Raw genomic sequence first — 13,460 nt, forward strand, 5'->3', positions numbered from 1 at the left:
ACACCTAAAGGATGGGGTTCATCTCATCCACATCTACAAATAGTCACACCCCAACGTCAAACAAGCATTTTTTTTTTTTCTTTGAAATGTAAGAAATAATGAATGCTTTGCAAAGAGAGGAGTTAATGCATTGCCTAAATAAGGACAATCTCTATCATTTTCTTCAACTTCTCTCTATTTTTTTTTTCAAACCCTCAAGCTAGATTGATGTTATCAAGATTTAAAATAAAATAAAAGGCCAAAATACTAAAACCCAGCTTTAAATAAATCAAGAAAAAATAACCACCCAAATAGAATGTAAATCAACAATTTAAAAAGAAGTATCACCTTTATAAGGAAATCCAACCCAAGCCCATCTGTTGAACATCCACCTCACGTAAAAAGAAAATTGCTTAAAAATCACAAATCCTAAAAAGAAAAAGAAAAATCATATAAAAAATTCACAAACTCCAAAAATTCAACCCAACCCATCTGCCAAAATATCCAACAATTTCAAAAAAATAAATAAATAAAAATTCTACCCCTCACAAAAACATAAAAACCTATTTAAATTCGGCATTTTCAGGAAAATAAAAATAAAAATCCACCGTCCCAAATTTACATTGCACACATGGCATGGATATGTGATGATCATAACCGTTCATTCATCATAAACCTCCATAAATGATTCATACCCCAAAAATCACTACGGTCTTACACCATTTCCTAAAATGGTTAGGATGCTCCAATCACCAGAAACTTTTTCCTATGAGCCACTCACGGCTGTCCTCGACAAATGAACGACTCGGATCATCATAGACTTAAAAAAGTGGGCCCAGGTGTGCGGGATCTCCCCATTTATGCATGATTTCGGTAAGACTCGATCCGACTCGCTCGGTCCTGACTCGAGTTGCGACTTGGCCGAGTCAAGGTGGACTCGGATGAGTTGGACCGAGTCACCCATCTTTCCAATACTGACTCGCAATCTCGAACCGCATCGTACTCGACCGAGTCCGAGTCGACTCGGACGAGTCGTCAATCTGATGATGATAATCTAAAAAAATAAAAATAAAAATACCTTCGCTGTGATGTTCTTCCGCCGGGCCCTCTTCCTGATTCGAATACCGTCACCGACACACCTTTTCCGGCCAAAGACGCCGCACAAACGGCGCCGGAAACTGACACACATCATTTCAGACAAGAAATTTTTTAATATATGGAAAATAGCAGAAAAAGAGCTAAAGTGCGCGGGGGTGCGTAGCATGCACCCGCCACTTGGTCCTACTGCTACTTACTTCCACTTCCTATGACCGCAACCTTCATGGTGAGTGCTGACGTGGCTAAGCCGAGTGATGAGGATTTGGTAGAGAGACGAGAGATGGGGCGTGGAAAGGGTTTGAGATTTTTTAGGAGGAGTTGGGAGGGTATTTTTGTAATTTGCGAGGCAAAGCGTGGCATTCTTTTACGAGGGGATGGGGATGAGGCCAGGAGGGAGGGAATTAGTCGTTATTCCTATTTTCGCATTTAGTCGAACAGATACTAGGAAGCGATTCGCGCGAGGAATTGTAATCATAGCAGACGTATGCGCGAAGGACATCCACCTAGGGACTGGGCGCCCACCACGTTGAATGCGGAAAATCCCAGTCTCCATCAACTTCTATCTTCGATTCCAGGCCGTGGGGAAAAAATAAGCTATATCCCAACTCAGGTGGCCACCCCACAAGGAAGGGAATGGAATAACAGCTACCGGTGCAACTTGGGGGGACGCGGATTTCCTACTAAAGCCTTCCTGCACTGGGATTCTAGGAGGGGCCAACAGATGTTTGCGAGGAATCTACCCTGTTCATCCGTTTTACAGGCTCATTTTAAGACATGCAATAAAAAATAAGGTGGATCCAATCTTTACTGTTTCCTCTGGTGTGGTCTACTTTAGATTTTGATTCACCTCCTTTTTTTGTTGCATGTCCTAAATTGTGCTGGTAGAACGGATGAATGGGGTGGATTTCTCACAAACATCATATTATTTTTAAAATTTTCAAGAATCAAATTATGTAGAATATGTTTCATTGCATACCAACACATACAAACAGGAGGAAAAAGAAGAAAGAGTCCACCGAAGATGTTGGTTCTAGGTTTGCAAGGGATGATAACACTAGATACATTATGTGTTAACACATATAAGTACGTGCATGTATTACGTATGTTGTAGTAGTTATATTTTTTGTATAATTCAATCAAACATGAAGTCTTGTGTGTTAGCAAGGCCAGTATTTGGTTAACATATGCAATTAAGGTAATGCGGGTGTAACACTTTAAATTTTTCAATACTCTATTGAAGGTTCTCGAGTATTACCATAAAATTTTAATTTAGTATATATGTGTTTGGGAACACACATAACCTACACTTTTCACCATTGCTCAATAATTTACAATTTGTCCATCTTAATTGTCTAATCTTGAGGTATGACAACCCATAGCATACCCATAAAATTTGAGATCAATATGCCTCTGATTGACTATTGATTTCTCAACGTAAGTTTGCATTACTAACAATCGTTCAACTCGTGATCTAAATCAGCTCATTGAGACTCGTGGTATCACACATAGACACTTTAAATTTATCCAATTATAAATATAAACAATGCCTCAATTTTTGTCATAAACCAACATGTACAATCTTTCAACTTAATCATTGATTTAGGTCATTCATACAATCAACCTCGAGACTAGTCCATATACTCAATCATGCATTGATCCAATTGTCGAGAAGACGCCTTATAAATAGTTAAAGCTATCTACCCATTGATTTTTAAAATGGACCATCACATTATCATGAAATTGACCCTAAACTCGATCTAAGCCTTTAATCTCGATCATCAATGAATCCGAACATTAGATCATGATCCTAATATATAGATAAATAGTATATATCATCAAAATCCAACTCTAATGGTTGGAAATACACCATTGATCACCCATGTCTTTCTACAATGTATGTGCCGACATCGAACCTCAAAAACCTACTTCTAGGCACTCGATCGCAATGAAATTTGATACAATGCCATGTTAGCTCAATTGAGTCGTACACGATCAATCTTGGAACCTAACTTACAAGATCTATCGTCCATCGAAATTTGCATCATATCCATCAAATTATCCATTTGAAAATCTCATAATGACCCATCTAAGTTTTGGATCAATCTTATTTTGGCCCACATCTTAATAACATCTTACAAATCAAATGAGTGGTGTGGATGTTGATGTTTTATTTAAACCAACATGATTTAAATGATTTTTAAACTCGCAAGTATACGAATCAGATGTAGATACGGTACGTATTACGAGATCGTTCCCACGAGGACTGGTCGTCACAATTCAAATCTATGATTCTCCTTAACTAATCCAACAAATAATGGAATGAATTACTAAGCACAATTTTATGAAAAATAATTAATTAAGAACAGGGAAGAAAATTCAATCAGAGAGAGAGCACTAGGACTTTCGAATCCACCCCTAATTATCCTAACCCTTGTTTTGTCTGTTGATTCACCTTGATCTAGATTGATACCACTTAAATAGAGAAAGCACAATCTGTGTCCTTAATCGGGCATACAGACTGTCTAATTCCTTTAAGCAATGCCATGAATGACATATCCCATATCCTTGGTCGGGTACATGGAATGTACATTCATTAAAGCACCCTGTTTCTTCCTCTATAGGAAACCGGTTCTTGCTCAGACACAAGCACCTATAATAAGCATCCAAACAACATCCATATATATACTTTGGTCAAGTTCATAGATGGAGAAGTATAGAATTTAAACCCATAAAGCCCACTTAGAGAAAGAGACAAATTAATTAATATTCAAAGTAAATCAACCAATACAAGAGCTAATCAAATTAGGGGCTTCATCTCAGCCCTAGCTGAGAGATTAGTGACCCATAAAATCCATAAAAAAATATTAAATAAAATTCATAAAAAAAACGACAAACCAAACAATCTCTCTCTCTTTTCTTTCTTCTCTTTCTTCTCTTTCTTCTCTCCCTTGCTTCAGATCTGGAATCCCCTGGTTCTGAATGCCTTTCCCACGTCCAAAACTCCCCTTTTATAGTTGCTGGATGGCTGGGGTCGGTGGCAGAGTCGTAGAAGGACTCGAAGTGTAATTTTTCGCAGCCGTGATCGGTGGGCCCCACAGAGGTATTTTCTGAAAAATCCACCCCGTCCATTGGATTCAGGATGAAATTTCAGTCAGGAATGGGTGATTTTGAGTGTCCATTGACACGGCCCAGAGAAGAAAATACAAAAAGATCAGTTTTGAACGTCGCCGAGTAGCCCTTTTGTGGCCTCTGTATCACGCACGTGTGCACGCATGAGAGAAGAATATCAGCATGATTTTGAAGCTCTCGAACCACTCTACGGGATGGACGGCTCGGATCGGCCGTACGGTTAACGGGTGGGGTCCACAAACAGCCGCAAAAACAGACAGCGACCGTCTGTTACACGGACGCGAAACCCGTTGCTGTTGTGATGGTGGGGTCCACATACTTGGTATTATAGAAATCCACTCCGTTCATTGGATGGAGAGTGAAAAAACGGTTGGGAATGCTCAATTTTGAGTTATTTTTGTGGTGGCCCACAGAGTTTTGAACTCACCGTCCGTTTTACCATTGAACGGTTGAAAAACTAGTATTCATTATACTTTCCATTTCCGTCACCTTGGCGTGGATTGTGGCTGCCCCCAGGAAGCGGATGGATGGTTTGGATTGTCCATTTGGACAATAGGTGGGACCCACAACCGACGACCGCAGGTCGTGTTTGCGGACGCTGGAACGGCGAGCGAGAGAGAGAGACGGGTCAGCGCTTTCGCTGACCGTCCCAGCGGTGCGGTGCGCAGCCGGCGCACGTGTGCTTTACGCACACACTCACGCATGTGGGGCCCAATGTAATGTTTGTGGGAAATCTGCACCGTCCATCCTTTCCTTCATATAATTCCAACCGCCAAAACCAAGTTTGAGGCAGTTCCAAATATCAGGTGGGCCCCAAAGTGAAGATTAATGGGCTGATCTGTCCATTGGACCACTTTCCGAGATCCTCAATGGCTGAAATTTAATATGTACGGTTAATTTACGGCCCTCATCTCATGTATGAAGTTTCGAACTGATCGGATAGCGGGAACCATGTGATCTTGCATTCTGGACCCTTTTCGGGCCCCTTTGGCTTGCTTTCCTCAGATCCCAGGCGTGTAAAATCTTCATTATTGGTTCTCTGGAGTCCATCCCGTGCTCTGGAGACTTTGGATCATGAAATCCATGCCTTTAACATCAATTTTCAATTAACGCTCCTGACTCCATCCTATAACAAAAATACAATTAAAATACTCCATTAAGCATTATCATATACGTAAAATATGGTAATTACTGGGGTCTGATATGCAATATTTGACCCTGATCACAACCCCCAACCAGCATTTTGCTAGTCCCGAGCAAAGTATGCGAAAAATAATTTTTTAGAAATAAAAGATGATTCCTGTAACTCAAGTAACTTGTGAACAGACAGCTGAGATGTGAAAATTCTAAGATTCATGAATGGTAAGTAGAATTTTCTCCTGAAATCAAGCTCACAGTAAACTTCATAATCAAGTTCAATATATTAATCCATTAATTAGAACATTTCTGAACATCGAGCTCCATGAATGTAAAGTGTAATCTCGACTTACAAACATTAAGAGATCCAATTGTCAATCTCATGATATCATTGGTAATTCGTGACAACCAAGCTTGAAACCAACACTTATCTCACAGATTAATTTTTAATTTTACCAACCTTTGATTTTCTTTATGAGCAGTAACGCAAATGAGGGGAATCAAATTCTTACCTATAGGGAGCAAACCTATGGCGAAAACTCGTCGCCTCATTTTTTATAAGTCAACTATGGAGAATCAAATCTATACCTATAGGGAGCAAACCTATGGTGAAGATTATGTGACTTAGCCTTTTAATTCTTCTTTTTACCAAGTTAATCATTCAGTTATCGAACCAAAACTTAATGTGCAAGCGAGATGTGATATGTAAAATCATGACTCAATCAATGTTCACAACGTCTAATCATGGATTAACAATTCAAAATTGACTGTGAAATCAAGCAGATGGCTGAATCTAAGAGTCATTAGTTACCAACATCAGGTATCTTATAATGTTAAAATCACAACTATCCTTCAAAGTCACTTTGAATTCAATAGAAATTCAGAAAAAAATTTTAAAATTTTCACAAATTTTCCTCAGGACTAAGAAAATACTGATTAGGTACCCTAATCTCCCACCCCCAACCAAAAATCTACATTGTCCTCAATGTATTAGAAATAAACAAGTAATGCACATGAGACAACGAGAATAAAAGAGGAGTGATGAAAAGACAATACCTGGATGGAGAATCAAGAAGCTTTCTCAAAATTTGTGAAAAATTTCAACGTAAAAGCGAGTTAGCACAAGAGAGAAATCAACATAAGCAAAAATAACAAAAAGAAAAATAAAAGAAGAGCCTACCTATACCACTTTCGCAGGTGCTCTCGATTGCATTTAGCGCATGCAACAAGCCTTTAAACCCCTAGGTTACCCCTAGTGGACGAGTTGTAGTCTCGTGAGGGTTTGCAGTAATGTTACCCACAAACATTGAAGTAACTAACTAAGAAAATAATGAAAATGAATGAAATAAAAAGCAATACAATAAAGCAAAAGGTTAGGTTGCCTCCCATGAGCGCTAAGTTTAACATCTTCAGCCAGATAAGAACGGACCATGAATGAAATAATCTTTATAACCAGGGTCCGCCAAAGAAATTACCTCAACATCTTGATTAACCAATCCCAGACAAGTGATGTGAGTTCTCATGAACTGTGCCATTTGAAATGAGGTAACTGACACTGTCGTCAAATAATTTAAGGACTTCTGCTCGAACGACTTCTTCCATGTTAGGATCACGCTTCCTTTGCATTTCACGCGACATTTCCACAGCATGATCCATACATATCGTGGGGCATACTCCCTGTATTTCCATTATCTTCCGTTCAATTGCTGCCTTATATGCTCTGAGAACATTAAGCGCCTGCTCGCCTTTGTCTTCTCAGAGTTACAAGCTGTGCTGTCAGGAAGCGTCTCAGAGGGATGAAGAGGTTCCACTTTCGCTCTCCATTTTTCAGTCTCCAATATAGGAGTAGAGTCGAGCAATGCATTGACTTCATGGATGGGACTATCAATGTCAAAATCCATACCCGATTGTGCTAAGCAGGTCTCCAGAGGATCTTCAAAAGATGTACGGAAGGAGTCCTGCACAAGGCTCTCGATCATGTCCACTTCAAATATGTCATCCAAATCGGAGGGTTTTGTCCTGCATTAAAAACATTGAGTTTAATATTCATGTTACCAAAGGACAATTTCATAACTCCATTCCTGCAATTGATAATAGCATTAGATGTGGCCAAAAATGGACGACCCAAAATGACTGGGATCCGACTATGAAGATTCTGGACAGGCCGAGTATCTATAACTATGAAATCCACTGGAAAATAAAATTTATCAACTTGGATTAACACATCTTCAATAACACCCCGGGGCACCCGTGACAGATCTATCGGCTAGTTGTAATGTTACCTTAGTCGGTTTCAACTCACCAAGTCCTAGCTGCTCATAAACCGAATATGGTAACAAATTGACACTCGCCCCTAAATCAAGTAATGCCTTCCCGATCTTATGATCTCCTATGCCGCAAGAAATGGTGGGAGCTCCTGGATCCCTAAATTTAGGAGGGGTGTTATGTTAAATCATGGAGCTGAGCGCTCTGCAAGGAAGACTTTCTTATGAACATTCTGCTTACGCTTTTGAGTGCATAAATCTTTAAGAAACTTAGCGTAAGCAAGGACTTGCTTGATAGCGTCAAGCAACGGGATGTTGACTTGCACTTTTTGAAACACATCCAAAATTTCATCAAAGTTATTTCTTTTCTTTATCGGTGCCAGACGTTGAGGAAAGGGTGCTTTGGGCACATAAGGTGGCATATTAGTGGCTCTTGGAGAATCAGAGAGCTTTTGGACTTTGGATGCATTGGTATGGCTCTGTGCTTCACTTTCTTTTGTTTTAGAATTTGATTCATCCCCAGGCATCTCTATTCCATATCAATCTGCTTGCCTGATCTAAGGGTAGTGATCGATTTGGCTGTTCATGATATTGCCCTTGGTTGGAATTAGAGCCAATCTCATCTTGTCCCTTTGGATTAGCCTCGGGTTGGCTAGGAACGTGCCCTTCTCTCTCTCACTCAATGTGGCACTAGTTGACCCATTTGTACTTCCAACTTGGCAATGGATTGTGCATTTGCATGTAAGCTTTGCTGGCCAGTAAGGTTTGTTGGGTGTCTTTTTGGAATTGGAGAGAACTCCGCATGAAAAGATGGAGTGTATCCTCAAGAGATGGTTTCCTTGATTGTGTAGGCAGTTGTTGATATTGTGGAAATTGTTGAGGTTGTTGACTGCCAACTTGGAGGTGCGGTTGCATGGGAGGATTTCCAGATGGTCCTCCTTGTTGTGGTCCTTTTGCCCAAGAGAAATTTGGATGTCTAGCCCACCCCGGGTTGTATGTGTTCGAGTAAGGATCATTCCCAGATTTTTGAAAAGTGTTCATAGCATGAACTTGTTCAGAGAGAAGTTCTGAATGCTGCACCAGATGGACAAGACTGCATAGGATGGGCAGGACTGGAACATGTGGCATATGCCTCGACTTGAGCTGTTTGTGGTGGTCCATTATTCAATACCAGAGCATCAACTTTCTTTGTCAGGTTATCAAGCTTGGCACTTAGCTCTGGTATGACTCCTATCTCATATATACCACCTCTCTTTTGTTGTTGGGGACTTCTATCACCTCTATTTGAATAATCCCATTGCTGGGAATTTTCGCACAAAGTTTCAAAGAAGTTCCACGCTTCGACATCACTTTTGGTCATGAATGACCCTCCACTGGTGGCATCAACCATGCGACGGTTCTGTGGTGTCAGACCGTCATAGAAGTATTGAACTTGTTGCCACTTCTCAAAACCATGGTGAGGATATTTAAGAAGCAAGTCCTTCCATCTTTCCCAACATTCATGAAAGTGCTCGCCCTCTTTTTGTGTGAAGTTAGTGATTTCTCTACGGAGGGCATTGGTTTTGTGAACGGGGAAGAACTTGTTTAAGAACTTCTTAGACAATTGGTCCCATGTAGTGATAGATCCAACTTCTAGAGAATTCAACCATGCTTTCGCCTTATCCTTCAAAGAAAAAGGAAACAGGCGTAGGCGGATCGAATCGTCTGAGAAGTTTTGGAACTTAAAGGTGGAGCAAATGTTTAAGAATTCTTCACATGATGATATGGGTCCTCTTTGACCAAACCATAAAAGGAAGGCAACAAATGTATGTCTCCATGTTTAAGTTCAAAGTGTGCTGCCGTAGTGGTTGGCAACACTATGCATGAAGGCGCATTAAATTGGACAGGAGCTGAATAATCTTTGAGAGCTTTAACTTCAGTCTCATTCGCCATTTCAACAGAATTATTTCTCAATCTTTCACGAATTGTTCTTTCAATCTCAGGATCAAACGGTGCTAGTTCTAAATCCAGAGATCTACGTCCTAGCATAAACTGTGAGATTCTAAAACAAGTTAAAATTATGTAAATGAGAATGGGAAGAAAGAACCCAAAAAAGGAGATGATTGATGTCTGAAGAAGAGCTCCTCCTTTTGAAGACAATGTTATTTAGCAGCTTCCTTCCTTAATTCCTATAAACAAAAAGAAAACAAAAATAAATTAAATTTACTAAAATAATGCTAGAAAAAATCCTAAGCAACGGTTAATTTCTAAAAAAAAAAAAAAAAAAGTTTGTAATCTTAGAAAATAAAAGCTAAGTTAGTTTCTAAAAAGGGAAAATTTCTAAAAAAAAAAAAAAAAGAATAAAATAAAATAAAAAAATTAGGAAATTAGAAAATAAGAGAGAAACTTCCTATAAAATAAAAATAAATAAATAAATAAATAAAACCTAAAGACCCCTTAAAAAAAATAATAAAACCTAAACTAGAAAAGAGAAAGTTACTTGAAAGAAGAATCAAAATCTAGAATTAGAAAATAGGAAATTTCTAAAAATAAATAAAATAGCCTGGAAATAGAAACTTTCTAAAAAAAACCTTAATTCTAAAAATAGAAATTAGAAAAAAAAAATAGAAAAATTGGAAAGAGATTACCAAAGTAGTAGTTTATGTCAGGTCCCTACAAAACAGGAAATAGGTTAGTTAAAAAAAAAAATTTTAACCTAAAGTTAGTCAAAAAACCTAAGACTATGAATTATGATAAGAGAGAATCCTAAATCCAATTTGGAACGAAACAGTCCCCGGCAACGGCGCCAAAAACTTGATGTTTTATTTAAACCAACATGATTTAAATGATTTTTAAACTCGCAAGTATACGAATCAGATGTAGATACGGTACGTATTACGAGATCGTTCCCACGAGGACTGGTCGTCACAATTCAAATCTATGATTCTCCTTAACTAATCCAACAAATAATGGAATGAATTACTAAGCACAATTTTATGAAAAATAATTAATTAAGAACAGGGAAGAAAATTCAATCAGAGAGAGAGCACTAGGACTTTCGAATCCACCCCTAATTATCCTAACCCTTGTTTTGTCTGTTGATTCACCTTGATCTAGATTGATACCACTTAAATAGAGAAAGCACAATCTGTGTCCTTAATCGGGCATACAGACTGTCTAATTCCTTTAAGCAATGCCATGAATGATATATCCCATATCCTTGGTCGGGTACATGGAATGTACATTCATTAAAGCACCCTGTTTCTTCCTCTATAGGAAACCGGTTCTTGCTCAGACACAAGCACCTATAATAAGCATCCAAACAACATCCATATATATACTTTGGTCAAGTTCATAGATGGAGAAGTATAGAATTTAAACCCATAAAGCCCACTTAGAGAAAGAGACAAATTAATTAATATTCAAAGTAAATCAACCAATACAAGAGCTAATCAAATTAGGGGCTTCATCTCAGCCCTAGCTGAGAGATTAGTGACCAATAAAATCCATAAAAAAATATTAAATAAAATTCATAAAAAAAACGACAAACCAAACAATCTCTCTCTCTTTTCTTTCTTCTCTTTCTTCTCTTTCTTCTCTCCCTTGCTTCAGATCTGGAATCCCCTGGTTCCGAATGCCTTTTCCAAAACTCCCCTTTTATAGCTGCTGGATGGCTGGGGTCGGTGGTAGAGTCGTAGAAGGACTCGAAGTGTAATTTTTCGCAGCCGTGATCGGTGGGCCCCACAGAGGTGTTTTCTGGAAAATCCACCCCGTCCATTGGATTCGGAACGAAATTTCAGTCAAGAATGGGTGGATTCGAAGGTCCATTAGCGCGGCCCAGAGAAGAAAATACAAAAAGATCAGTTTTGAACGTCGCCAAGTAGCCCTTTTGTGGCCTCTGTATCACGCACGTGTGCACGCATGAGAGAAGAATATCAGCATGATTTTGAAGCTCTCGAACCACTCTACGGGATGGACGGCTCGGATCGGCCGTACGGTTAACGGGTGGGGTCCACAAACAGCCGCAAAAACAGACAGCGACCGTCCGTTACACGGACGCGAAACCCGTTGCTGTTGTGATGGTGGGGTCCACATACTTGGTATTATAGAAATCCACTCCGTTCATTGGATGGAGAGTGAAAAAACGGTTGGGAATGCTCAATTTTGAGTTATTTTTGTGGTGGCCCACAGAGTTTTGAACTCACCGTCCGTTTTACCATTGAACGGTTGAAAAACTAGTATTCATTATACTTTCCATTTCCGTCACCTTGGCGTGGATTGTGGCTGCCCCAGGAAGCGGATGGATGGTTTGGATTGTCCATTTGGACAATAGGTGGGACCCACAACCCGTCCCAGCGGTGCGGTGCGCAGCCGGCGCACGTGTGCTTTACGCACACACTCACGCATGTGGGGCCCAATGTAATGTTTGTGGGAAATCTGCACCGTCCATCCTTTCCTTCATATAATTCCAACCGCCAAAACCAAGTTTGAGGCAGTTCCAAATATCAGGTGGGCCCCAAAGTGAAGATTAATGGGCTGATCTGTCCATTGGACCACTTTCCGAGATCCTCAATGGCTGAAATTTAATATGTACGGTTAATTTACGGCCCTCATCTCATGTATGAAGTTTCGAACTGATCGGATAGCGGGAACCATGTGATCTTGCATTCTGGACCCTTTTCGGGCCCCTTTGGCTTGCTTTCCTCAGATCTCAGGCGTGTAAAATCTTCATTATTGGTTCTCTGGAGTCCATCCCGTGCTCTGGAGACTTTGGATCATGAAATCCATGCCTTTAACATCAATTTTCAATTAACGCTCCTGACTCCATCCTATAACAAAAATACAATTAAAATACTCCATTAAGCATTATCATATACGTAAAATATGGTAATTACTGGGGTCTGATATGCAATATTTGACCCTGATCACAACCCCCAACCAGCATTTTGCTAGTCCCGAGCAAAGTATGCGAAAAATAATTTTAGAAATAAAAGATGATTCCTGTAACTCAAGTAACTTGTGAACAGACAGCTGAGATGTGAAAATTCTAAGATTCATGAATGGTAAGTAGAATTTTCTCCTGAAATCAAGCTCACAGTAAACTTCATAATCGAGTTCAACATATTAATCCATTAATTAGAACATTTCTGAACATCGAGCTCCATGAATGTAAAGTGTAATCTCGACTTACAAACATTAAGAGATCCAATTGTCAATCTCATGATATCATTGGTAATTCGTGACAACCAAGCTTGAAACCAACACTTATCTCACAGATTAATTTTTAATTTTACCAACCTTTGATTTTCTTTATGAGCAGTAACGCAAATGAGGGGAATCAAATTCTTACCTATAGGGAGCAAACCTATGGCGAAAACTCGTCGCCTCATTTTTTATAAGTCAACTATGGAGAATCAAATCTATACCTATAGGGAGCAAACCTATGGCGAAGATTATGTGACTTAGCCTTTTAATTCTTCTTTTTACCAAGTTAATCATTCAGTTATCGAACCAAAACTTAATGTGCAAGCGAGATGTGATATGTAAAATCATGACTCAATCAATGTTCACAACGTCTAATCATGGATTAACAATTCAAAATTGACTGTGAAATCAAGCAGATGGCTGAATCTAAGAGTCATTAGTTACCAACATCAGGTATCTTATAATGTTAAAATCACAACTATCCTTCAAAGTCACTTTGAATTCAATAGAAATTCAGAAAAAATTTTAAAATTTTCACAAATTTTCCTCAGGACTAAGAAAATACTGATTAGGTACCCTAATCTCCCACCCCCAACCAAAAATCTACATTGTCCTCAATGTATTAGAAATAAACAAGTAATGCACATGAGACAACGAGAATAAAAGAGG

The 13,460-nt window shown here is 39.1% G+C and overlaps 1 protein-coding gene and 1 non-coding gene across 8 annotated transcripts in view; one reads left to right on the top strand and one right to left on the bottom strand.

The window, feature by feature from the left end:
- The window catches only part of LOC131245066 (uncharacterized), a 39,148-nt gene extending 37,665 nt beyond the window's left edge, over window positions 1–1,483 (bottom strand). For 2 of the 7 annotated variants that reach the window (XR_009170765.1, XM_058244255.1), the window contains exons 1-3: window positions 1,275–1,483; window positions 1,058–1,157; window positions 328–356 (exon numbers count right to left, since the gene is read on the bottom strand). Coding sequence is in view for 5 of the 7 variants with exons in the window: in XM_058244255.1 (XP_058100238.1) it covers window positions 328–356; window positions 1,058–1,157; window positions 1,275–1,437 (292 nt within the window). In the remaining 2 variants the exon portion in view is untranslated. Of the gene's footprint in view, window positions 1–327; window positions 357–1,057; window positions 1,164–1,274 lie in introns of those variants that run through there. The other 5 variants (XM_058244294.1, XM_058244276.1, XM_058244268.1 and 2 more) reach the window with 5 other exon arrangements.
- A 7,572-nt stretch (window positions 1,484–9,055) lies between these two features.
- Window positions 9,056–9,162, top strand: LOC131222363 (small nucleolar RNA R71). Its single transcript, XR_009160014.1, has one exon. It is a non-coding gene; the product is annotated as a small nucleolar RNA R71 (small nucleolar RNA).
- Window positions 9,163–13,460: the final 4,298 nt, after the last annotated feature.

Source organism: Magnolia sinica, chromosome 1, assembly GCF_029962835.1.
Source record: "Magnolia sinica isolate HGM2019 chromosome 1, MsV1, whole genome shotgun sequence".
NCBI lineage: Eukaryota > Viridiplantae > Streptophyta > Magnoliopsida > Magnoliales > Magnoliaceae > Magnolia > Magnolia sinica.